The 27,451-nt window shown below is 38.0% G+C and overlaps 2 protein-coding genes and 1 long non-coding RNA gene across 4 annotated transcripts; 1 reads left to right on the forward strand and 2 right to left on the reverse strand.

The window, feature by feature from the left end:
• Positions 1–352: 352 nt before the first annotated feature.
• On the reverse strand, positions 353–3,530 carry proca1 (protein interacting with cyclin A1). Its single transcript, XM_046862283.1, has 4 exons — positions 3,155–3,530; positions 2,673–2,805; positions 2,190–2,324; positions 353–2,096 (listed from the first exon to the last, which is right to left on the reverse strand). The coding sequence occupies exons 1-4, from the start codon at positions 3,480–3,482 to the stop codon at positions 521–523; spliced, it is 2,172 nt and encodes a 723-aa protein (XP_046718239.1). The 5' UTR covers positions 3,483–3,530; the 3' UTR covers positions 353–520.
• An 8,094-nt stretch (positions 3,531–11,624) lies between these two features.
• Positions 11,625–23,723, forward strand: LOC124394275. Of its 2 annotated transcripts, XM_046862425.1 has the most exons (7): positions 11,627–12,574; positions 12,656–12,758; positions 16,951–17,111; positions 17,227–17,320; positions 18,023–18,169; positions 22,254–22,349; positions 22,715–23,723. In XM_046862425.1, exons 1-7 carry the CDS (start codon positions 11,807–11,809, stop codon positions 22,855–22,857), a joined length of 1,512 nt encoding a protein of 503 aa, XP_046718381.1. In that variant the 5' UTR covers positions 11,627–11,806; the 3' UTR covers positions 22,858–23,723. The 2 variants fall into 2 exon arrangements, with proteins under 2 accessions (XP_046718380.1, XP_046718381.1); XM_046862424.1 differs by having other exon boundaries at positions 11,625–12,758.
• Positions 23,531–25,996, reverse strand: LOC124394280. The gene is made up of 2 exons (XR_006927473.1): positions 25,011–25,996; positions 23,531–24,346 (listed from the first exon to the last, which is right to left on the reverse strand). It is a non-coding gene; the product is annotated as an uncharacterized LOC124394280 (long non-coding RNA).
• Positions 25,997–27,451: the final 1,455 nt, after the last annotated feature.

The following is a 27,451-nucleotide window of genomic DNA, read 5'->3' on the forward strand; positions in this document are numbered from 1 at the left end:
TGTCTGTGCAAAGGAAAGTGTATTAATATGGATTTAAGAGGATGCATAGCCCTTTTTTGTTCAATCTTGCTTTGGATCTCTTACAAATAAAAATATATCTACATATGGATTTGAATCTTTTTTTGTAACCAACAGTGTGGTCGTAATTTTATGTGTGATTTTCCCCTTAATATGTCTAGTCATATTCAGTGAACATGTGAGGGTCAGCTGATGGGAGACGGGATTTGCTGTGCTGGCTATTCAGATAGTCAGTGGGTTGGAGGGCTGCTAAAACTCAAGATTATCATTTAACAAAGAATGTAACCTTTTCCCACTTAATCCTTTTACTCTCCTGGCAACAAATAACTCGACATTGAGTTTTTCGAACTTTATTTAATGACAGCGTTGAATATAGGCTTTAGCCATCACTGAGTTTTACAAAAGTGTATGCTTTGAATCCTTCTTATTGTACCAACAAATTTGATAATGAAGACACAGGCTAACTAATAAGAAACCATCCCACTGATTTTGTTCCAGGTATTTAAACCAAGGTTTTTGTGCCTTTGTTTTTTCTTCTATTTTTGTCATCCATCTCCTTTGATCTTCTTCTCTTGGATGTTCGGGTTTTGAGAGGTGGCATAGATGGAGTGATAGTCTGTAGTGTAGAAGATAAAAGCTGCACAGTGCTTCTCCCAGCATCCTTTGTCAGACCAGCCAGATCAGTAAAAGCTGAACCCGTTGAGGAATTGGTAACAAGGATTGCTATGGTTTCATGCCTAGCCTTATTGGCATCCTCCAGAATGGATGACATGGGTTTTGGTTGTCTAGCTCTCTTTCTGATCCTAATGCCCTTTAATGTTTTAAGTTGATTTTCACCAGACAAACCTGCTGTAGGTTTTTCTGTAATGTCTTTTGGTTCATTAGTCTGTAGCCTCTGTGATGCCGGTTCTGGGAATAGATCAACAGTCAGCTCCTGAGTTGTGTCATTTGGGAGAACTTTTGGATCTTCTGTTTTTAAGTCTGTGGGGGAGGAAGGGCTATACAGCTTCCGACTTTTCCTCCTCCCCCCTTTTTGCCTCAACCTCAGCTTTTTGGTTCCAACAATGGGTGTATTCTGTGTGGTGGCATTAAACGCAGATCCTTTTTCATGCTGGGACTCAACATTGTGTGGTGCCTCCTCCCCTGGTAGACTGATGTTAGTGTGTGTTGTCAGACCAGCTAAGCTAGTGCTTTTAGTTGTACTTACTTTGGTGTTATCTGCAATCATATTGTGTATTGTGCCTTTTACAGAGAGCAAAGTTGGAGTTGGATGTTTTGCCACTCTTTGTCTTGGTATAGCAGTTGTAGGTTTGCTGGTGATAGTCGATGATTCTGTTGAGAACAGTTGAACAAATTCCATATGTTTGATTTGCTTTTGTGGTTCTAGCATTTTGGCCTCTTGCTTTGCATCTGGTGCAATCATGGTGTCCACTTGTCTTTCAACAGGTGTCCTCTGATGCTCATCTCTCATCATCTTATTGGAGTGCTCAATGTCTCCCACAGAACCGAATTGACTGTTCATTAGGTTGTCATTCTTGTTAGCCGAGTCAAAAATCCCAGTGTCTTCGACAAAATTATTCTTCTTGATCACATCCTCTGCTCTATTAACAGATGGAGCCCCAGTGACACTCCCATTAGCTTTTGATACTATGTCTGTAATCTGTTTCCTCCTTTTCCCCTTCCCCTTTCCTTGTCTCTTTTTTGAGTCTTTTTTCTTTTTGTCTGCATTCTTCTTCTTCTTCTTCTTGTCTGAGACTTGTGTGTCACCTGTGTTTCCACCATCAGTAGATGAGCTCTGTGAAGTAGAAACTGTAGCAAGTATTTTAATAAAGTCCTCCGCTGTTGTGACAACATTTGTAAGTGAAGGCTCTTCTGGGGCAGAGTTTTTGGATCCTGAGGCACTTGACTGTGTGGTGCTTTCTGAGCTGTTTATTTCTTCTTTCTTACCTTTGTCTGTTTCAGATAATTTTATTTTAGAAGGTGCTCTGGTCAGCACATCGATAACTTCAATGCCGCCAAAATCATAGGCGACTGACTCTCTAATTACTGCAACAGGCACTTTGTCATACCTCTTACACCTTAAAAAAAACAGAAAGCAAGAATTACATTATATAGTATCTGTGGACATCTGATTTATGTTTGAAGTGAAACCTACAGGATGTTTTACTTACAATCCATACCAGTGCCGCTCAACACACTGCTCCTCAAGGGAAAATTCAAAACAAGGAACTTCAATCACGTTAAAAAAAGCCTGGCCAACCACCCGTGAGGAAGTGTCATTAACAGTCCTTAGACACTGCTTCATTCTGCAGGAGCACAAGAATATTTTTTTAATATGTCATATTTTCACACTTAATAAACCGATGTGACTTGGTTTGAGTAACAAACAAGGCTAAATGTAATTGTCTGATATTAAGCATGGAAGAATAATAATTGTAAAATGTTGGATGTGAACTTGATATCTATTTCAAAGTTTATCCTTAGGTCTAATGTGGCATATTTATTTTTTTAATGGATTAATTTTTTCCCTACTCTTAAACATAATTTAAATTATCAAATTATCTGATTCCTTCATGCATGTTCAAGCATACACAGCATGAAACATTGAAAGGCAATTTCCTTAGATTATACTTGGTGAACACTGGGTTACTCACGCATTGTCGCAGTCACAATGTGAAATAGAATGCCACTTGAAGTTGGTGAAGCCATATTTCGAAGAAAAGGCATGGATGACATGGGGACATTGGTCATGTGTACGGCAGCATTCGTCTGTCTCAGCAAACTCCCCTGGGGAGGAGGAAAGAACAAGTCAAATGAGGTTAAAAAAATCCAAGTGATGACAGAATAAAACAAACAAATTAAGTTTTTACAAATGTAATAAACAAAATAGGATTTAAGAAATATAACAGGATTTTACTGAATGAATATATTTCATACAGTTAATTTAAGAGCAATTAAATGCTCTTAAATACAATTACATTTAAGAGCTATAACTTGTATAATTTCTATGCAAACTGTATCATGACTCATGTGTAATTGTAGTAGAATAATAGTAGCAGTGGAATAAAGAAGCCTAAATCTAGGATAAGTTCTCAGAATAAAACCTTAACAAAAAAATTATCGTAATGCTCCTTACCTAATTGATCGTAGTTATCGGCGATGTTTCCTGCTCCACACCACAAAGTTCCAGGATAAGTAAAGCCCCGTTTGGATCTCTGCAAAGTGTGAATGTCACTTGCAGGGTGCATTTTGTCCCCAGTCGCTTGTCCTACAGTCTTTGACTTCGCATCGCTGGCTTTCTGAGAACTCAGTCCTACAGGACACGCCGAAGAGCCCGCACATGAGGTCGTATTGAGCAGAAAATATGAAACATTGCTCTCTTTTTCCGAGTCTAAAGCGGAAAGTTCGGCTTTGGCAAAGTTTCCGTCTAAGTAAAACAGGAACAAGAACAAAACCGACCACATGACAGCAGCGCACTTTCAGCACCACGGCTCCTGAGACAGCACCAGCGGCCGCGCATCAGGCGCCTGTGTGAGCTGCTTTTAATAGACTCCTTATCATGGGAGGGGTCTCACACTTAATGAACATCTTCCCATCATCAGACGAAACTCTGTAGCCTGAGCAGGTCCAAACAGAGACAAACATGCAGTATAGTTCATGTTCGTGTCCAAAAACGCAAAATTATTTAATATGCATTATATATACTTTAAAACTATATATATATATATATATATATATATATATATATATATATATATATATATATATATAGAGAGAGAGAGAGAGAGAGAGAGAGAGAGAGAGAGAGAGAGAGAGAAATAACGTTTAAAGAAAGCAAATATTGTCACCTGTTATTGTGAGTTGCATACAATAGCGTATTGTTTTATAAACCAGTGTCATATTTTCATTGAATTATTTATGGATGAATGTGCGTCCTGTTTCTTGGGACTATGGGAGAACACACACGCGGAGAATGAACTGAGAAATAGTACGTTGACCGAGAGTAACCCTTCATTCTTTACAAGCGCGAGATTTACTCCGTTGACGCGTCGAGGGGCGGGGACTGTCAACGTCACCACGGCAACAAGAGATGGGGTGATTCCTAGGACCCAACGAGATTGAGCTTCACACGCCACAAAGCAGGAGAGACCTGATCTGGCCTGGAGCCACACTGCCTTTTTCCTTTACTCTGGGGACTAAACATGGGAACAGACTAATCACAAGAGTCAACTTTAGTATCTATTCACCTACATAACCTACATCACAAAGTTCTGCTTATATCATTAACTACTAACAAATATTTATTTAGTTCTTTGCATTTATAAAGGGCTATTGATTTAAGCATATGTACTGTAAGGCTCCATACCACTGTTTCCTGTCCTGATACACTACTAGGGGTGTTGAAAAACCATACACTACACAACCATATTACACTCATCTTTTGGAAATAGAAAACAAAACTAGCCTAGCTGGCTTGCTATGCTTAAGTGGATTTGATTCATAAGGTCTATGGAAATATGTATATTCAAGCATCACGTGACATAAATGTGATTACTTTTTGAAGTGATGCAGACTGCCACACCCTCTAACAGTTCATGTGATATATAAGAGGCTTCTCTGTTTTATAACCATCAAGGAAATCTTTGGTGTTTGTGTTTCTATCACTTGAACAACTTGTGTTTCTATTACTTTAAACACAATTTTAAACATTAAGATTTGAATTCAATGGGGAATAAGATGAGACGTCAGAAAGGACACTGAAAGAATGAAGGTACATTTGCTTATATGCAAATAGTCTGTAAAGAGCATTTAAATTGTTATGTCTAGGAAGTAGCAAGGGTATGTACTAAAGAAGTTAGTCATGTAGGTTATATTCAGGTCTAGAGACACTCCAGACCCATAATGTGATGTAACAGAAATCCAGAGAAAGCTACATCTATGTTGTGAAATGTGTTATTAAAAGTGATGCCTTATGAGAAACTTTTACTAGGCTAAAGATCTTCCATGAATTTTACTTGGTTGCCCGGCAACTACCAAAGATGGTTTATATGATTAAGATTTAATGAATTCAAAACCTCAAACTTGAATCTAGGTTTTTAATTTATGTTCCTCAAACTGGTCCTGAACAATATTTTGCAGTGTGTAAGGGAGCATTCTACTTCTAAATGTGGCCTCTGCAATTAGGCCATTGCCATGAATGGGTGTACTTGGTCTGCAACAATGTTTTGGGTAGATAGTACCTTAACATGTCAAATCACCATCCATATGAATGACAGGCCATGTTTTTTTATTGCTCCATTGTCCAGTTCTAATGTTCTAATGTAAGATGTTGTGGTTTGTGTATTCTGGTCAACTTTTCCAGCAAATTGTGTTACAGTAGCTCCTTTTCTTTAGCTACAGACAGGTGAGCCTTCTTTTCCCACATCTTTTCCCATATGTATCAGTGAAACTTAGGCAACACCCAAAGAAGTGTTTTACAATATATATTACAAATATATTGATTATCCCCTCCCTTGCAATAAATTCTTATGTTCTTGACTCATAGACCCTTAGATGTCAATTTCCAAGTTGTAACACTGCATAATGTAGAAAAATGGTAAGGGGGTGAGGATTTTTGTTCGACATGGTCTATGACAAGTACTATAAATTAAGTAAACATAGGATTTAATAGTATGACACAATTCAACCCAATTCAAAGTTGTTAGTGTTTAGCAGCATGTCATGGAAACTTTTAAACTTAAATGCAAATGAATCACATATCATTTGTTTGAAAAATAATATTGATTAAAAATGAGGACAAAAGAAAATAAAGGGCTTAGCCTCTGCAGTATAATTCCCTCATGCTAGGCTTTTAACCCCCAACTGCTCAGCCATGCCTGAACTGAATTATGGCTCAGTTGGAATTTTCTTCAAGAAAAAGTACAAAATGAAAAAATGTGATGTTATATTACGCAATATGAAAAGATTAATTTTGTGTGGATGTTTGAAAACTGATTGAAACATATAATGCTTTAGTGCTTCAGAAAACTTCTCTGCCTACAGTATCACAGTTAACAAAAGACAACTATGTTGTGTCATCAGCTAGTATCAGATTATATGGATTAGAATAATTGAGTAGTCTTGTGACATATAAGGTGACATTTAGCAGTCAAGCATGTTAAATTGTGCAGGAATACTGTGTTCCAAAGGAATCTTGCAGCTTCCACAACAAGAATCTATATAACGCTCCAGACCATCACGCAAGATCTCCTGCCCTTCATCTCCACAATCATCAATGGGTCATTAACATCTGGCTATGTACCAACTACCTTCAAGCAAGCAAGGGTCATTCCTATCTTGAAGAAACCGGCTCTGGATCCATCAGACATCAACAACTACAGACCGGTATCACTCCTTTCCTTTCTTTCTAAATCTCTGGAACGCACTGTTTTTAACCAACTGTCTGTCTATCTCTCACAGAACAACCTCCACGATCCGAACCAGTCTGGGTTCAAAGCGGCACATTCCACAGAGACGGCCCTATTGGCTGTTTCTGAGAAACTACATGCTGCTCGGTCAGCCAAGCTGTCATCTGTACTTATCTTTCTGGACCTTTCAGCAGCATTTGACACAGTCAACCACAAGACACTTTTGTCAACCCTCAAGAGCCTTGGTATCTGCGGAACAGCATGGGAATGGTTTGCTTCCTACCTGGAAGGTCGCTCATACCAGGTAACATGGAGGATCCACATCTGCCCCATGCAGACTCACCACTGGTGTCCCACAAGGCTCGGTACTTGGTCCCCTCCTTTTCTCCCTCTATACCCACTCCATTGGTGAAGTCATATCCTCACATGGGTTTTCTTATCACTGCTATGCAGATGACACTCAACTCATCTTTTCTTTCCCTCCATCAGATACCACAGCTTCCGCTCGGATCTCAGCATGCTTGTCAGACATATCTTTATGGATGAGGGCTCACCAACTTAAACTCAACCCCAGCAAAACAGAACTGCTGGTCATCCCAGGTGATTCATCTCCAGGTCAAGATCTACAAATAACACTTCATGACTCTCTGCTCTCCCTTCAGCCACTGCTCGTAACCTTGGGGTAACTATGGACAATGAACTGTCTTTTTCCCACATGTCGCTAATGTTGCTCGTTCTTGTCGATTTCTTCTATAACATCCGAAGGATTCGACCATTTCTGTCCATACAGGCTGCCCAGTTGCTTGTTCAGTCTCTTGTCATTTCAAGACTGGACTACTGCAACTCTCTGCTGGCAGGTCTTCCCCTGAACGCTATTCGTCCACTGCAAATGATCCAAAACGCAGCTGCACGACTTGTGTTCAATCAGCCCAAGTTTTCCCACACCACCCCACTGCTGCGCTCCCTTCACTGGCTTCCAGTAGCTGCACGTATCAGATTCAAAACACTGATGCTTGCCTACAAGGCCAAAAATGGACCAGCACCATCTTACCTCAGTGACCTCATCACATCTCGCACTGCACCACGCTGTCTGAGATCCTCCAGCACTGCTCGACTGGTACCACCTTCTCTCAGAATGAGAGGTAAGTACAATTCAAGGCTCTTCTCTGTTCTGGCACCGAGGTGGTGGAATGAACTTCCCCTAGATGTCCGTACAGCAGAGTCCCTGATTATCTTTAAGCGACGACTGAAGACCTACCTCTTCCTGAAATACCTAAATTAGCACTTTCCAAGTTTGTAGAATTCGAGTTATATTTATATTGAGTTTGTATTCTTGCATACCAGTGTAGATTTATTCACTACTAGAGATTTAAAGCACGTTTGTACGTCGCTCTGGATAAGGGCGTCTGCTAAATGCCGCAAATGTAAATGTAAATGTATTAAAGTGGATAAATATGCTTCGCCATATGTTAGCTGTTATTTGGGTAATGCATGTAGAACATCAAAAAAACCAACACCTAAGAAATTCTAACCATGTTGTGTCTCCCTTCTTAACTCATTATTACATAAAAAAAACTCAGTTTAGTTTTCTAAAACATTTTGAACATATGTATTTTTAACAATGTACCTCTTTATAAAAACTAAAACGTAGTAACATTTAATAATGCATGAAGAGACCATTCAATACTTTATAAATTGTTAATAATATTTTAGACAGTTACTGTTAGATAGAGCCAATAGTGCATGGATTAAATTTAGGTTTTGTTTGGTTATGGCTGGTTTAAGTTTTAGTAAGAAATTACTAAATGCATTCTGGACTAGCTGGCATTTATTTATATATATATATATATATATATATATATATATATATATATATATATATATATATATATATACAGTACAGACCAAAAGTTTGGACACACCTGCTCATTCAAAGAGTTTTCTTTATTTTTATGACTATGAAAATTGTAGAGTCACACTGAAGGCATCAAAACTATGAATTAACACATGTGGAATTATATACATAACAAAAAAGTAAACTGAAAATATGTCATATTGTAGGTTCTTCACAGTAGGCATCAAGAGAATGCCAAGAGTGTGCAAAGCAGTAATCTAAGCAAAAGGTGGCTACTTTGAAGAACCTACAATATGACATTTTCAGTTGTTTCACACTTTTTTGTTATGTATATAATTCCACATGTGTTAATTCATAGTTTTGATGCCTTCAGTGTGACTCTACAATTTTCATAGTCATGAAAATAAAGAAAACTCTTTGAATGAGAAGGTGTGTCCAAACTTTTGGTCTGTACTGTATATATATACTGTATGTAGTCTTGTGACATATAAGGTGACATTTAGCAGTCAAGCATGTTAAATTGTGCAGGAATACTGTGGTCCAATGGAATCTTGCAGCTTCCACAACAAGAATCTTATTAAAGTGGATAAATAAGCCTGTCTGACAGACTCAGTGTTTTGCTCTGCCTTCTAAGTACTTGTGTAATGCGCCTGGTGGGCAACAGGCTTGTTCACAATGGAATTATGAAGGCAGAAATAAATGATGAAATATCAGGCCACACTCTTGGCAAACCCACCAAATTAACATAGGCTTATTTCATGACTGCTATTATATTTATATGAATCTGTTGGACATGCTACCCAAGCAAGTAAACCTAGTTGTGTGCCAATAATAAAGCTTTTTAATTACCTAAGACCACACTGGGCATTGTAAAGCTTAAAATTGCATAACACATTGATAGAAAATTTTGGAAAAACTAAGAACCCTCTTCTTAAGGCAATGCATGTTTGTTTGCTTTTTTTCTTTCTTTTCTTGTTTGTTTATTTTAATATCTCTTTTTTTCTGTATTCCAGTGGTCCATTAATCATAGCCAATGAAAAAAATAGTCATAGTTGTGGAAAACACACACCATTATTATTATTAGTAGTAATAGTTGTATAAGACTAAATGTATTATAATGGTATTATCCTATTTAACTGGTCCAGTAAAGACTATTGCCCACAGTAACCCATATTTATTTAGGATAAGTGTATGTATTAGGGATGGTAAGATTCACTAATTCATATTGGTGCATCAGTTTAAAAAAGGTTGCATACTGGTTCTCATTTGTATCGAGATGCATCAATTTTAACATATTTGCAGCAGTAAAAAACTATTTATTTACATCTATATTTCCAAAAGTATTGGGTCACCTGACATTTCCTGCAATATGTGGTTATTTTTCAAACTGTTACCACAAAGCTGTAGGCACTCAATTGTATGGGACGTCTTTAGATGTGCAATAACAAAATTTTGCATTCACTCGAACTTGGACACAAACTGTTCCAGCATGGCAATGCCCCTGTGCACAAAGTGAGCTCTTCGACAATATGGTTTACATGCTTTGGAGAGGAAGATCTTGAGTGGTCTGCTATAGAGCTCTGATCTCATCCCTACTGAACACTTTTTAAAGAATTGGAATGCTGACTGCACCCCAGACCTCCTCACCTACAGCAGTGCCTGCTTTTCATAATACCCTTAAAGCTGATGAACACAAATATCCATAAGCACACAATAAAATCTAGTGGAACATCTTCCCAGAGAAATGGAGGGAATTATAAGAGCGAATTGGGACTAGATGTGGAATGCAATGCTCAAAAATCACATACCGTACTTAAATTTAAAATAAATACTTAAGACCAGGTGACCCAATACTTTGGGTTTATAATATGTATATTTATAATATATATTTATAATATGTAATAAATGGAAATATAGTGTATATGTAAGGAGTGTAATTCAAGGTTATTACAGATGTTCTACAACATTAAATAAAATCTGGAGGACAGTGCGATTTGTTATCGTGAGAAAGAACACTGTGTGCAGGGGTTGTGATAGCGTAGAAAGAGAGAGAGAGAGAGATGAGATGCACTGTTTAATCCGCTGTGACTAATGTATGAGTTTCGCCAAAGTTCAATAAATCAAAAGTTTTGATTTTTAGAGCTCCTTGTCTCTGTCCTAACTTTAGTGGTGATAAACTGATCAGCAGAACAAAGCCAAGAACCCACAAATGCACGCAGGGTAAGAACAGTGAAGTAAGTAAATAACACCATGTGTGTTACAGTATAGACGCTGTATGGACAAAACTTTGTGGACACTTAAACATATTCGTTTGTGGGTTGTTTTTTTTTTTTTTTATCCCAGAAGAATTAAGGTTTAGAACAGCAAATAGGTGCAATTATGGTTAAATGTCCACAAACTTGTGTCTATATAATGCACCTTAGCTTGGACATAAAGCATGCAGGAAACTGGGTGGGTGATGAGAATACCCCTTGGATGGAAGACCACTCTATCATAGACCACCATTTATATGATCAGGCACACATTTATTTACACTTATAAACAGTCTTTGGACAGATCTGGTGAGAGCTGTGAAAAAGGGGAAATGTGGCTTACGTTATTACCTAGCTTCACCCAGAGACAGAGCATGCGGCACCTAGAATGTATGCATATGACAGATCTGTCCCTGATTGTTGTCGTGGTGGTGATGCTAGTGGACACAAACGTCATTAGCATGCCACTTTTTTCTCCCCACCGATAGCATCTCACAGTACTCAGAACAAAACACCCACACACACAGATTTGCGGCGGGTTTGTATTTGTTTATTTTGTATTTATTCAGTTATATATTTTGGTTTGGTTTAATGTTATTACTTAGCGGCGAGATGCTAGCGAAGCTAGTTAGCGCTGGTTGTCGTCGTTCTTCCGGGTTACGATCTTAGGTCGGTGTTCTGGCTGAAAAGACGCCGGCACTGCACAGCGCATGCGCAAAGCAACCGAAAGTCGGCAATTACATGTTTTCCTGTAGGGGGGGAATGGAATATGTGTGTTATTAATGTTGTTCATACTTTATCTATCGCCAGTTTTGTTTTATTATTATTGTTGTGATTATTATTTATATGGGATTACTGTAAGATATATTTACATTCAAGTGCATATAAACATATAAGAATGTATAAAAAAAACGTATACTTACCTGCTGATGGGAGGGGCTTAGTCTTTAAAAGAGAGCCCCAACTCAGTTGCCATGGCAACAAAGGAGCAAGTGTATCATAAAATATATCGTTTGTGTTAATATGTATATTTGATATATACATATATCTTTGTTGCTCTTATGCAGTTCTCTTTCTTTATCTTTCAGTTTTAGTTTACTTTTATGTATCTTTGGAGCATTTTCTTTCCTTCACACTCTAGCACTGTAAATAAACATTGCTTTACAACCCACCATCTCACAGCAAAGTAACACCAACTTTTGTGTGTGAACCTAGAACTTGCCTTATAGTCAGCCAGGGAGACACACTATATCACATTTGGTGTCATAAGTGCAATGGCTAATCGCAAGTCTGTGACAAGAAGCAGTGTACCCACCAAGATAATGTCCTTGCCCCGGACCAAAGTGGTCATCAAGGATAATGTTGCTCACGACTCTATGGAGGAGAAGAGAGAGGAGGATCTGACATTGACTCGACCTAAGTCTCCATCATCTCATGCTAGACCTGTCTCTTTTGCTACAGCCTCTGGAGAGGAGATTGTTGCTATGTTGCATGAGTTCCTGGACACACAAAAGCAGCAAGAAGAACGTTATCTGTTAGCACTAGAGGGTCTGCGAGATGCTATGCTGGAAGCTGTCCGCCCAGCTAAGGCAGTAACGGACATTGACAGTCCAGCAATGGCGCTTCAAACGCCAACTAAGCACAGAAGAAAGGCTTACCACCCAAACCAAGAGGCTTCCACCTCCATTGGGTCCAAGAGTCAGCCAATGCCACAAATGAAGCCAAAGTTGCCAATTTTTCAGCAGGGGGAAGACATTCAGAAATTCCTGCATCGATTTGAGCATTTTGCCAGAACCTGGAAGTGGCCAGAGAATGAGTGGAGCTGTAGACTTGTACCTCTGTTAACAGGGCAAGCACTGGATGCCTACCTGGCCATGGAGGAGGACAGGGCAGAGGTATACGATGACCTCAAGGAGGCTCTGTTGGAAAAGTTAAATATTACCACAGAGAACTACCGCCAGCAGTTCCGTGCAACCACTACCCCAATTGGAGAGTCCCCAACAGAAACATATAACCGGCTGAGGGATTTATACCAGTGTTGGGTGAGACCTGAGCTGCACACCAAGAAGGAAATCGGTGAGACTCTAGTCCTGGAGCAGTTACTATGTGTGCTTCCTCACAAGATCCAGGTATGGGTGAAGGAACTGGAGCCGAAAACTGGACTAGCTGCTGCCAAACTTGCCCAGCAGTACATGGAACTCCATGGAAGTCAGTTCTCTCAACCAGGTAACTTTATATTGAACTTACTAAATGTTCTTCTAATGACTATGGTTCTGGGAAAGCTCACATTAACATTAACCCGTGGGTGTGAAGAAAGTAACCAGGCAAAAGAAACGTATTTGCTTTTACTCGCAATAGCCAGGGCACAAATAAACTGTGTGCCTGGTAAGAAAATCTAAACTGACTGTTTTTTGTTATGTCCCAAAGAATAGGAAAACTCAGCACATTTAAGTAACTGTAAATGGACACACTGTTATCCCATTCAAAGTTACCTGCTTAATGTGGCTATTGTAGATTACATGATTTCAGGGAGGGATTTTCCAGTTCTTACTGAACTAGTAACGAAAGACTGTATATCTGCAAATGCTAATCCGATGTTTCATGTCCTATAGTCACTGGGCCAGTGTCGGATATTAATCAAGCTGAATTGTGTGGGTATTTTATGTTTTTATTAATTATATATTGTATATGCAAACTCCTGATTCTACCTCTTTGGTGGTTCCTGCAAGTTGTCACCCTTATGTGTTACACTGAGTGTTAACATGAAAACACAGTGTTTCTGGCCCTCCATGCACACTGATGTACAAATATACTGTACCACATGACACACATGTCAAAAACCAGTGCTGTGCAACAATGGGACAGGGCACCTTTACACCAACTACTGTAATTGTTGTCCCCTTTCAACACATCACCATAGACATTGTGGGGAAAAGATGTTCCATCACCCTATGATTCACCCTATGACCCTATCATTTCCCTATGTTCCATCACCACACCTAAGATCCTCAGTACTCTGGTCTAGTGGCCGTCCCCGCTCCAGAATGGGGATAGAAATTATCTGATTAAAATTCTCACAGACCAAGGGATCAGTTTCAAATCAGTCCAATGGCTGATGGGACTGTTACCCCGGACGTTGGGCAATAACATGATTAAGCCCATCCCAGACCACCCACAGACAGATGGACTGGTGGAGCATTTTTAACCAGATGCTCTAAAACATGTTTGCAAATTTGTGTCAGACACTGGAAGGGACTAGGACAGTCGCTACCATTTTTGCTGTTTGCTTACAGTGAGGTGCCACATTCATCAACTGACTTCTCTCCATTTAAACTTTTATATTGATGGCAGTTCCATGAGCCAGTGGATCTCCTGTGAAAAAAAAATGGAATGGCCTGTTGTCAGAGAAGACAACAAGAGTAGAGAAAGGCATCATCCAGTATGTTTTGGAAAGACTGCATAGAGAGTAACAGAAAGATGGCCCAGGAGAACCTCCAGCAAGCACAAAAAGTCCAAAAGACCTGGTGCAGTCAATGTGCAGTCCTGAGAACTTTAACCAAGACAGAAGGTGCTCTTGCTGCTCCTGGCATTCACTAAAAAGCTTCTCATGGAGCAGCAGTTTTCCTACAAGTGGCAGAATGCTCCAAGAGTGAATGGAGCAGCTGATTAGTAATTGTAAAATGATCAAATTATGTGACAAATGATCAAAGGAGATGCTGGTGCAGAGAGATACTCTCATTCCTGAGCAGAAAACTGCTACCAAGTGAAACCCAGTACTCCACAGTGGTACTGTTCCCTGCAGCCATTAAACTTCATGGTAAAGCATCAAACCAGAACCTAATAACTGCCCACCTGGTCAGTTTGCTGCCTGGAAAAGGGTGAGGTGATGTGACAGAATGACTTGTCCCTATTTGCAATCGAGGCACTGGCATACACAGACATACACAGCCAATCTGACCTTTTTCCCTCTGTTTGCCGCTGTGGTAATGTGGGTGCTCATGTATGCCATTAGCACGCAGGATTTTAGACTTGCATACATTTTACTCACATTACTTAGAACAAAACACACAAACAGGTTGCTGCTATTTTAAAGTTTTATTTATTTATTTATTTTTGTTATTTGCGGCAGGAGGCTAGTTAGAGCTGGTTATGGCTGGTCTGGCTAAAAAGCGCTGGTGGTAGCACAAGCGTATTGTTGTGGTCAGGCTAAAAAGGTGCCAGTGCGGCACAGCCCCTATGCAGAGCAACCAGAATTTTCTGTAGGGGGAAAATGGAAAATGTGTTATTAAAATGTTTGTACATTATGTATAGTTAGATTTGTTTTATTCTTATTATTGGCATTATTAATTCTATAAAACAAATGTGATATATTTATATAGAAGTATATAAATATTTATGAATTATATTTACTTGCTGATCGGACAAGAGGAGGGGCGTAGTCTTTTAAACAGCCCCAAACCAGCTGTCAGGAGGACTGTGCATTTGTAGTGCTGTGAGCAGTTTAATCAGAATTGTAGTTTGTGTGTATAAGTGCATTTAAATGCATGTGTGTATTTGCTTTTGTTGTTTTGTGCAGTTTTTTTTTTCCTTTAAGTTTTGGCTTTGGATTCTTGTATATATATTTCAGACCATTTTTTCCTTCACCTTTCCAGCACCATAAATAAACATCATGTTACACCCCACCATCTCAGCAAGTAATGCCATCTTTGGTGTGGTGTGAACCCAAAATTCACCTGATAGCATGCTAGGAAGACCCACTATATCACAATGCATAATAATGAATATATTTAGTATATCTTTGGCTGAAGTTTTAAGGTTTAGTTTTATTCTTTATTTTCTCTACACAACCTAGCCATTAGATGGAGACCTGTCATTGTGAACATTGTGATTAATGTTCATATACTATATAAGCTTATCGACTGCCTTTATTTAAAAAAAAAACAAATTATCTCCCTGTCTCTGTTTTACATTAGGCCATTTTGAGCTCAGTTAATAATACAGTAAAACCCTGTTGTACGAGCAACTTATAGTACGAGCAAACGGCGATACGAGCAATCTTGCTCGCAAACTTTTACCCTGTTTCACAAGCAAATTTCGAAGGCACGAGCAAACCCACGCTGCCGGTTCCCATTTTTCGGCGGAGGGTCGCATCAGTCGCTTAGTTGATGGTGTATCACTCGGTCGCTCTCGTTGTTCAGTGCAGCAAAAACATAACTTTTTTTAGTTTTATATTTTTATTTCACTAGAAATCTTGAAGAATTTCTCCCAATAAAATCAGTGATGATGCTGTGAAAACGAAAGTAAGTAGAATTACCGTGGAAACCGAGGAGGTTATGAGCGTGGTGCGTCTCACATTCGCAATCAACCACTACCACATGAGTAAGTGTTACATTATGTTTACATTACGGTAATTTGCGGTGTTTTTGTTTGTTAAAACAGGCTACAAGTACTTTATAAGTGCAGAAATAAGCGATTGAATGAGATCTCGGAACGGATTAAATCACTTTTTCATTCATTCTAATGGGGAAAATCAGTTCGAACGTACGAGCAAATGGACACACAAGCAATTTTCAAGAATGAATTATGCTCGTACAACGGGATTCCACTATACTGCCTTTTGGGTTTTTTTCCGTAAACAGTAACAAGTGTTGCCAGATTTGTAGTTATCATTCATTAACTGTTGGATGTAAGATTTGAGTAATCTTAGGCAAATGTTCAAAACCCGCCCTCGCTTTTTATTAATTAAAATGTATTTATTTGTTATTAATAGTTTTATGACCCAACTAGTCAAAACACTGAGCAACAATCTTGTTAAAATAGAAATGAACCTTTGACTGTGTTGTTATATACATTCCTGGGAGAAATAGAAAAAAGAACAAGTCCAATATATCCAAATATAATGCTTTAAAGCATCTTAACAATAAATAATTAGTCAGAAAATGAGTAAGAGGTTTTCTGTGCCACAGTTTGCTAGCTTCCCTTGGTGCAGGGTGTTTTAAGGAAAGCATTCTTGCACACACATGAGAAATCACAATAATAATGATTAAATTGCTAAATGTAAAATCCACACATGCCTGGGTTTTTCTACCAAAGAACCTACCAGCATGTTTTTTTAATCGTTTAACTTACTATTGACCTGATAACAAGCTTACAAATAAAACCAGGATTGAGGGAAAGATCTACAGCATTTGTTTTATTTTGGCAATTTTTCTGACCAGTGATCATTTGTTTGTTAAACCATTAAAAGCGCTTTGAGGCTTGGCCTTGTTTTTTCCAGGAGTGTTTAGTATTTGAGATTTTTTTACACCATTAAAATGACCTGGCAACCCTGTAGTCCTACACTGCCCTCTTGTGACAGTGGATAAAGGGGAGGTCGAACAATTAAGTCTCATGGTGCAAACTTTCTGCTGTTCTGAAGTTTCCGAGATTACAGAAGAAGAGCTGCTTTGTGTCAGTATGAATGACTTGGCTGTTCCTCAGAAGAGAGATGAAGGCTGGTATCTGTCCTTAATGGCACCTAACACAAAGGGCCCAGAGTATGCATGGCTTGATCCTTCTAGACTTTACTGCAACTCCCAGGTATGACATATACTAATGTTTATCTTAGAGTATATCATGTGCTTGATTGCAAGATTTCCTTATTATAATTTTACCTCAGCACCTGTTAATTCTTTTTAATCTGTTCCCAAACCAGGCCTTATCAGACTGTGTGAAAGATCTTCTCAAACCATTCCAAAATGACATAATTGACCTGGTGGTTGGAATAGACGCAATGGGCTTTATCCTCGGTACACACTGCATTTTGTCATGTTGCTCCCAGTCTCCTGTTTAATTTTTTAGCTTATTCAACAAGTTGGCAGGGCTGTAAATATAAACTAGGCTACACACCAAGAACACAACTGCATGTATAGGGTCTTGTGTGTAGCCTGTATGCTTCTTTGAATTTAAATTAGTTATTTCTATTATTGAGTTGCAAGTACAAGCTTCTGCAAAATATTACACCTTCTTTCAAAGTAATATTTTGCAGTAATTTAATTTTCATATAGATAGCTATCAAAATACTATTTCTAGATACAGAAATGGATTTGCATAATACAGGGTGTTCAGAAGTCTATACATTGGGGGAAATGCAATTTCAGCAAAATGTAATTTTTAAGATCCTATACAGCATATATTATACTTCTACATATATTGTAGTTGTGTTCCTTTAGCTGTCCTAAGTTTAAAAAAAAAAAGATCTCAAAAATCATATAGCTGCTCTTGAAAAGGGGACAAATATGCAGAAGAAAAAAAACCAGTAATGTGCATTAATTAATTTTTCTGATGAAAATAGGTTTAACTGTTCAGGACAAACTGGGCACCCACAAATAACTGTCACAAAACACATCATATCCCCGTATTTAAAAAAAAAAAAAGTTTGTGTCATGTCTGTGTAAGTCTGTTATAGATAAATAAATACAAATAATAGTACTTGAATACTGTATTTTCAGGTTCAGCAGTGGCCATCGTTCTAGGAAAAGGCTTTCTGGCCTTCCGAAAAGCAGGACATCTGTGTGTAGAAACTCAAACACAGGATTATTGTGACTACACTGGCAAAGAAAAGCTAATGGAAGTTCGAGTTGATGTGTTAAAACCAGGTATTGAAATCCAGCTCACAAATGATCGTTAAACCAACAGGTTTTAAACAAGTATATCACCAACAAAAATGCTAGGGATATCTAAAACCTTGTATTTAACTTTGTGTGGCTTGATAGAGACCCTCAGCTTAACCTCCGAACCTCTCTTGGCAAATTACCAATAATAAACCCTGTCTGTGTTTTGCATTAGAACATCTTGTTTTCCTAAACTGTAAAGTTTAACAGGAAGCAGATGCACTGATATAATTACTCAAGTATGAAAGTATAAAAAATGGCAGGTTTTTGTTAAGCTTAATAAATAAAACTACAGTACATACAACCAAAAACTACCATATTGGTGTAACATTGACATTAAATTAAATTGAATTGGAATTAGTATGAAAAAGTTGCATGTATTATTGGATACATTAGTGGATTAAGTGGACATTTTTTGTCTGTAATTTAAATACATTGATCTATTATTTTTTTATGTTTGTCATTACTGATTGCTGCTAAGAAGTTCCTCCCTCATTCACCTCATTTCTGCTTAAATAATCTCGTTAATACCTTTCCAAAGTCTTGCAAGGGTTTTTTTCCCATTACCTCTCCCTAGATTGGATCACTTGCTAATTCCCACCTGTTAGCCAGATACCCCAATTTTGTGAGAGCTTTCAACTGGTTAGAACGAAGGCTAACAGGTGCTTTCAAACAGCCAAATCATTCTTGCTGTGAATTTTGTAGAGTAACACACATTCAAAAGAAAAAAGTTTTTGTTCCTGGCCATACACACTCACAGATGCCCATGACTGGCTAGTGTCACTGTGACACTAAGGGAGGGAGTGTATACCTTCCCTCTTTCCCTCCAATCCAGACTGCATGGTGATTTTTGTTAATGGCTTCCATGTCTCCCAATCATCTAGGGCTGTAGCATCTGTGGATCTCCTGACAATTGGGCAAACAATCTTCGGTTATATGTTTTAAGATTAACCCCGTAAAGTAGTTTGTCTACACTCTCCTTGATTAGCTTCACTGTAAATAAAAAATAATTCATAGTTATATAATATGCTACAAGCTGACAATCTGAATAATAGACTGTAACTTTAAGAGGTCAATGTCATATCCGCATGTTTTCTATGATAGGGGTTGGATTTGTGTATCAAGGTGATGATGTTTTCTATGATAGGGATTAGATTTGTGTATCAAGGTGATAATGTTTTCTATGATAGGGATTAGATTTGTGTATCAAGGTGATAATGTTTTCTATGATCGGGATTAGATTTGTGTAAAGATCAGTGTTGCTGCCTCACAGGGTTCAATCTTTAGCTCAGGCAATAATGGGGGTAAACTATGGGTCCACTGGTTTCCTCCAACCACCCCAGAACTTGCCAATAAGTTTAATAATATATGTAAATGTGCATGCATGTGTACAGTGGAATATTGTCTCGGCTGCTGTGCCGAGTGTTTCCCAGGATAAGATTTAGAGATGTTGTGATCATGACCAGGTCACTTACTAGCGATAATGGATCGGTTAATTTTTGTAGATCAATGTATTCTTTTCTGCATTCATCCAAGATGATGTTAACAATAATACAGATACAGTATCTCACAAAAGTGAGTACACCACTCACACTTCAGCAACTATTTCATTATATCTTCTCAAGTGACAATACTATAGAAATTAAACTCGGATATATTTTAAAGTAGTCAATGTGCAGCTTGTAAAGCAGTATAGATTTACTGTCCTCTAAAAATAACTCAGCATACATCAATTATTTTCTAAATAGCTGGCAACATAAGTGAGTAAACCCTAAGTGATAACAGTTGTATGTGATTCAACCATGCAAAGCCACAAGTCCTATTTATCATGTTCATGTTTTTGTCTGCTTGTCAGGACCATACAAATTTGTGTATCTTGTATTAGAGTAGTTACAGTTTGGTGCTTTGAGTAAAATTCTCTCATTTGGCACCTCATGCCAAAGAACTCTCTGAGGATTTGAGAATTAGAATTGTTATTCTCCACAAAGATGCCCAGGGTCCATCAAAGAACCGGAAGGTGGAAAAGTGCCATGTACAGTGAGGAAAATAAGTATTTGAACACCCTGCTATTTTGCAAGTTCTCCCACTTATAAATCATAGAGGGGTCTGAAATTGTCATCATAGGTGCATGTCCACTGTGAGAGACATAATCTAAAAAAAAAAAAAAAAATCCAGAAATCACAATATATGATTTTTAAACTATTTATTTGTATGATACAGCTGCAAATAAGTATTTGAACACCTGTCTATCAGCTAGAATTCTGACCCTCAAAGACCTGTTAGTCTGCCTTTAAAATATCCACCTCCACTACATTTATTATCCTAAATTAGATGCACCTGTTTGAGGTCGTTAGCTGCATAAAGACACCTGTCCACCCCATACAATCAGTAAGAATCCAACTACTAGCATGGCCAAGACCAAAGAGCTGTCCAAAGACACTAGAGACAAAATTGTACACCTCCACAAGGCTGGAAAGGGCTACGGGGAAATTGCCAAGCAGCTTGGTGAAAAAAGGTCCACTGTTGGAGCAATCATTAGAAAATGGAAGAAGCTAAACATGACTGTCAATCTCCTCGGACTGGGGCTCCATGCAAGATCTCACCGTGGGGTCTCAATGATCCTAAGGAAGGTGAGAAATCAGCCCAGAACTACACGGGAGGAGCTGGTCTATGACCTGAAAAGAGCTTAGACCACAGTTTCCAAGGTTACTGTTGGTAATACACTAAGACATCATAGTTTGAAATCATGCATGGCACGGAAGGTTCCCCTGCTTAAACCAGCACATGTCCAGGCACGTCTTAAGTTTGCCAATGACCATTTGGATGATCCAGAGGAGTTATGGGAGAAAATCATGTGGTCAGATGAGACCAAAATAGAACTTTTGGGTCATAATTCCACTAAACGTGTTTGAGGAAGAAGAAGGATGAGTACCATCCCAAGAACACCATCCCTACTGTGAAGCATGGGGTGGTAGCATCATGCTTTGGGGTGTTTTTCTGCACATGGGACAGGGCGACTGCACTGTATTAAGGAGAGGATGACCGGGGCCATGTATTGCGAGATTTTGGGGAACAACCTCCTTCCCTCAGTTAGAGCATTGAAAATGGGTCGAGCCTGGGTCTTCCAACATAAAAAATGACCCGAAGCACACAGCCAGGATAACCAAGGTGTGGCTCTGTAAGAAGCATATCAAGGTTCTGGCATGGCCTAGCCAGTCTCCAGACCTAAACCCAATAGAGAATCTTTGGAGGGAGCTCAAACTCCGTGTTTCTCAGCGACAGGCCAGAAACCTGACTGATCTAGAGAAGATCTGTGGAGGAGGGCCAAAATCCTCCTGCAGTGTGTGCAAACCTGGTGAAAAACTACAGGAAACGTTTGACCTCTGTAATTGCAAACAAAGGCTACTGTACCAAATATTAACATTGACTTTCTCAGGTGTTCAAATACTTATTTGCAGCTGTCTTATACAAATAAATAGTTAAAAAATCATACATTGTGATTTCTGTTTTTTCAGATTATGTCTCTCACAGTGGACATGCACCTACGATGACAATTTTAGACACCTCCATGATTTCTAAGTATAAGAACTTGCAAAATAGCAGGGCGTTCAAAGACTTATTTTACTCACTGTATCTTACATCCAGCAGCTTCTTGAGGTCATTATAATGGAGTGGAAGAGGATCCCAGCAGCAACCTGTGCAGCTCTGATAAATTCCATGCCCAGGAGGATTAAGGCAGTTTTGGATAACAGTGGTGTTCACACTAAATATATTACACTTTGCACAAAGTTTTGACATGCTCACTTAGGGTGTACTCACTTTCGTTGCCAGTTTTTATGACTAATAGGTGTATGTTGAGCTATTTTTAGAGGACAGTAAATCTGTACTACTATACAAGCTGCACATTGACTACTCTAAAATATACCCAAGTTTAATTTCTATAGTAATGTCCCTTGAGAAGATAATACAGTGGTTGCTGAAAGGTGAGGGGTGTACTCACTTTTGTGTTATAGGTGGGAAAATATTTGTCCATCCAGTATGGTGTTTTAAATTATGGTGTTTCTTTCAGGCCTACGTGTTCTTATAGTGGACCAATGGATTGAGACTGGAGGCACAATGAAAGCTGCCATCAAGCTGGTAGAAAGACAGGGAGCATCTGTTGTAGGTAAGTAATAAACGAAAAACATCAATGTGCTGAAATACTGTTGTACATGTAAGTCTATAGACGATGGCCAGAGAGGTCAAATTCTCAGGACCATCAGATTTTTTTAGGCTGTTATCCTGTTTTGACCATTTTCATTACATCGTCATTATAAATCAATAAAGGTTATTTAAATTGATCACATTTACCCCATAATGACACAGTTCGATCCACCATTCACAGAACATAAGAGTCACCAGATGGTTTAAAAAATATTCTAAATGTTCTAAATCATATATTATGGGCTTCACCATCATAGCTTAGTTACACTAGCTTACTAAAACACTTTCGGTTCTCCTATAAATTGCTTGACATTTCGCCCTTTGCAGGTGTTGCTGCCGTGGCCATTGAGAACAGCAAGGGTGGAAAGTGGATAAAGGAAAACTACAAGTACTCGCATTGCATCCCTAAAAAACTTCAGCCTCAAATAGATAACCATTATCTGGAATCTTTCAAGAACTTCAACAGTTAAACACTTCACAGGGTCACTATAAGGATATTAATAATAGAAGAAAACAGATCTGTGCATTGATCTGACATATCACATGTATGCTCTGTTTTGGGGTTTTCTAGTATACCTTAACATGAGTGCACCCTTAATAGACTGAAAGAGAAAATAATGTCAAATAAAATGAATTTAAAATAATTCTTCTTACTCAAAAGTTTACTTGCAACAAAGTTTTTTCTTCAACTAAGAACATGGAAAATTTTATATTATAGGAATATTAAAATAGTATAATGTAGTAGTGTAATAGTAATAGTAGTGCTCTATAGCTTAAAAAAATCTTCAACAGTCCAGAGAAAAAGTTACAGGACATTTTAATTGAACTGATTTAAGAACATTGTACACTAAATTGTAATCTAAATTTCCCCTTTGGGATTAATGAAGTATATTAAATATACAATATTTAAACACAAACCTGTAAAATATAATGTTGCACAAAAAAGCAAACTATAGATTGTTTGCACATTACTGTGTAAAACACTTATAAAACTCCTGTTTAAATGTGTAGAAATGTGTATTAATTTTCTTAGTGTAATTACTTTTTTTTTTATTCCAAATGCTTTCATTTTAAAATACGACTATTACTTTATTGTACAATTCAGTATGATGTTAATACACTGTTTAATGTAAACTTAATAAATAAATTGACACTGTTTTATTTTCGTCCTTGTACCAAGATTATGCATAAACATCTCACACAGAAAGGAAGGCAGAACAATTTTTGTGCATAGATTTGTAAAATGTCTAAAAAGAGGAAAAAATACTTACAAGGAATGTATAATTCACTGTCTGTTAATTTGTTAAATAAAAGTTCATTCTGAGTACACATTAAACAGTGGCTTCTTTACTTTTTCACTTAAGTAATGATTACCTATTAATAAGACATGTTTTCCCTTCAGCCAGGTCTCCCACCACAATAACCTTGGAGATTTTAAGAGAGAGAGGATACAGCATTCTGTTAAAACAAAAATGTACTCGTCATTTAGTAGTATGTAATTATGTGATTGTGATTGATGTAAATAAATACAATATTGCAGATGATGCTGCATAGAAAAACAAACTGGATTGCAAACTGGCAATTCAAAAGAAAGGAAAGGAAAAGGAAGAAAATGTGTGTAAAGTGACAGTGAATAATGGGATTTTATATATATAAGTTACAATTATCATCTTTTACATAGAGGTAAGTCATTGTACAGTGCAATTGCCAATGGTAGGAATGATTTCCTGAACCGTTCTTTGTCAGAATCAGTCTGTTGAAGAATGAACTCCGCTGCCTCATGTAGTGGGTGAGATGAATTTTCCATGATAGACAGGAGTTTGTTCAGTGACCTGTTGTCCCTCACTGTCTTCAATCTGTCCAGACTCACCCCACAGTGCCAGTTCTCTGCTCCTGGCAGGCTGTCTTCACTTTGGCATGAAATCCATCTTGGTGTAAAGCAGCCCCTTAACTGAAGCACTAGAGAGGATGAAATATAGATACTTGGAATATTATTCAATTCAATTCAATTCATTTTTATTTGTATAGCGCTTTTAACAATGAACATTGTCTCAAAGCAGCTTTACACAGAAAATGTGGTAAATAAAAGTGAATATGTTCTTTATAAGTAAGTTTGTCCCTGATGAGCGAGCCGGTGGCGACTGTGGCAAGGAAAAACTCCCCGAGATGGCATAAGGAAGAAACCTTGAGAGGAACCAGACTCAAGATGGAACCCATCCTCATCTGGATATTATATGATATTATATGAGAGCATTTACAGCAATAACAATTACACTAAAATAACACAATCACTACCAGGGTGTTTTACAGAGCCTCCATTAAATGCAAACGGAAACTTCTTAAAAGTTTACCGAACCGTAACAGTTTAAAATTGTACACAGATGATGCAACTTATTCACTTTGTTGGCACGGCTGAAGTACCTCTGTAAGAAAATTGCCTGCTTTTCCAGAAATAAGTAATTCTTTGCTATTTTTATAAGCTATTTATATTTCTTGAGATTTTCTATGTAGATTTGGATATGCACTGAAACCTTACAAACTAAAATAAACCACCACTAAAGATCAGTACTCTGTTTTTATAATTAGTGTGTGTGCGGCATGTTGTTTTCTGCGAAAAACTTACGTGTGAGGAGAGCTTGGTGAAAGGGTGCATAGCTCCACATGTACACAGGTCGATGTCTTAAGGCACACTGATTTACCTTCAGCTTCCTCAGCAAGGCAGCTGTCATCTTGGCTGTGTGTTTGGCGTCGTTATTTTGCTGGAAAAAAACTGGCTCAGTTTAAATTTTCTTTAAGAATAAGAAAGCAATATAAATAAGAATATTGTTGTGTGGATGTTTAAAGACTGATAGAAATATATAATGCTTTATTTGCTAAGTGCTTTAGAAAACTTCTCTTACACACTTGTTTCTCTGTTAACAGGGCAAGCACTGGTGGCCTACCTGACCATGATGAAGGACAGGGCAGAGGTATATTATAACCTCAAAGAGGCTCTGCTGGAAAAGTTTGATATTTCCCCAGAGACCTACCGCCAGCTGTTCCGTGCAACCACTACCCCAATCAGAGAATTTCCAACAGAAACATATAAACATTGATGAGCACGAAGAGCACCTTTAAAAGTGATCAATAGGCTGAGAGATGAGGATCTCCTCCTGAATGCTTACAACATTTTATTCTCATTCAGGGATAGGCATTAAGCTGGTTTAAATCCTACCTGTCCGATCGTTACCATTTTGTAGACTTAAATGGGGAGCTATCCAGGTTAATGCTAGTAAATTATGGCATGCCTCAAGGTTCAGTTCCAGGACCCCTGCTTTTCACAATATACATGCTTCCCTTAGAAAATATTATTAGAAAGTATAGGATTAACTTCCACTGTTATGCTGATGATACCCAGCTATATATCTCATCAAAACCAGACAATACAGCTCAATTAGCTCGGATAACTGAGTGTATTAATGAATTAAAAGACTGGATGACTCCATGGGCGTAAATTTCATTTAAGAGTAGGGGGGACAATACATATACAATTTCTCATGAGCAATTTTTGAAGGGGGACACAAATAATACAGTCAAATTGTACTTACAGTATAAAGACGCAGTGTCCCCACAGTGAAAAACGTTGTTTCTATCATTATTATTGTAGCACAGAGACTGCGTCAATTACAATGGTAATTCAAAGTGCTTTACGTAAAGTAAAACTATCATAAAAAAATAATCACAACAATAAAAACAAGGAATTAAAAAAAAGGTTTAACATTTTTTTTACAAATTAATTAAGACACTTAAGAACAGAATAGAAATTGATTATACAAAAAAATACAGTGGGGTCAGTTCAGATGTAGCACAGTGCTCATTTAGTAAATGCACAGATAAACAATATGCTAATTGTGTGTTAATGTTAAGTTAACATTATACCAAGTCGTCCCAAATAAAACACTGCATGGGAAACGGCTTTGGTGTGTTAGTGTCAGTGCACTATGCTACAAGCTATTGTAAACAAGCTAACGGTCACTAGATAAGTCATATTTTAATCACTAATAGAGCAGATTTATGGAAAATTACATCGGTAATCAGCATTTTTGACGCAACTAATTTATGAATGAGTCTGCATCAACTACATTAAAGAGAATCGCTTTATTTAAAGTGAATAAAATACCCTAGTTAATGGAGTTGAACATTAATTGAGGCGCAGTCACACACCTGACTCGTGTGTGTAGAGTAGGTGAGATGAACTGAGAAAACAGGCAGTGGGTCAAACCACTGTGAGGAAGGGGAGGGGGGACTCAACTGTTTCTAAATGCAGTTTTTGCATTTGTTTTTTTTTCTACTTACAGAAATATTTTAGGTATACATACATATATTTTTCATATAATAGAGAATACATATAATGGAGAGTGCGAATTTTGTAAATAATTTTTTTTTTTTTCGGGGGGGGGGGGGGGGACCCTCGGATTTACGCCCATGGATGACTCATAACTTTCTACAATTAAATTCTGATAAGATGGAGATTTTGCTCATTGGCCCAAAAACCAGTAGACAGAAGCTCCAGCATTTCAACCTGCATTTAGACCAGTTCAACGGTAAAAGACCTGGGAGTTATTTTAGAGCAACTTGTCTTTCAAAATCATATCAATCAAGTTACAAAAACAACCTTCTTTCACCTTAGAAATACTTCTAAGCTAAAAAACGTTATCTATACCTGATGCAGAGAAGCTCGTCCATGCATTCATGACCTCCAGAATAGACTATTGTAATGCATTACTAGGTGGATGTCCTGCATCAATAATAAACAAGCTTCAGTTAGTTCAGAATGCGCCAGCCAGAGTTCTCACAAGGTCAAGGAAATATGATCATATAACCCCAATCTTATCATCTCTACACTGGCTACCTGTTAAGTTTCAAATCGACTACAAACTACTGCTTCTTACTTATAAAACACTAAATGGTTTAGCTCCCATGTATCTCTCCAGTCTTTTAACACGCTACAATCTGTCATGCTCCCTGAGATTTGAAAACTCTGGACTTCTAGTAGTTCCTAGAATAGCAAAGTCCACTAAAGGC

Source organism: Silurus meridionalis, chromosome 12 (assembly GCF_014805685.1).
Source record: "Silurus meridionalis isolate SWU-2019-XX chromosome 12, ASM1480568v1, whole genome shotgun sequence".
In the NCBI taxonomy this organism is placed as follows: domain Eukaryota; kingdom Metazoa; phylum Chordata; class Actinopteri; order Siluriformes; family Siluridae; genus Silurus; species Silurus meridionalis.

Bases quoted from the DNA above. Each gene is read 5' to 3' on its own strand.
- LOC124394275 (XM_046862424.1), top strand. From the start codon at position 11,807: ATGGCTAATCGCAAGTCTGTGACAAGAAGCAGTGTACCCACCAAGATA. The intron at 17,321-18,022 runs GTACACACTGCA...CTGTATTTTCAG, and splicing joins CGCAATGGGCTTTATCCTCG to GTTCAGCAGTGGCCATCGTT. The intron at 22,350-22,714 runs GTAAGTAATAAA...CGCCCTTTGCAG, and splicing joins ACAGGGAGCATCTGTTGTAG to GTGTTGCTGCCGTGGCCATT.
- proca1 (XM_046862283.1), bottom strand. From the start codon at position 3,482: ATGTGGTCGGTTTTGTTCTTGTTCCTGTTTTACTTAGACGGAAACTTT. The intron at 2,325-2,672 runs GTGAGTAACCCA...GTGCTCCTGCAG, and splicing joins CATTGTGACTGCGACAATGC to AATGAAGCAGTGTCTAAGGA. The intron at 2,097-2,189 runs GTAAGTAAAACA...GTTTTTTTTAAG, and splicing joins GAGCGGCACTGGTATGGATT to GTGTAAGAGGTATGACAAAG.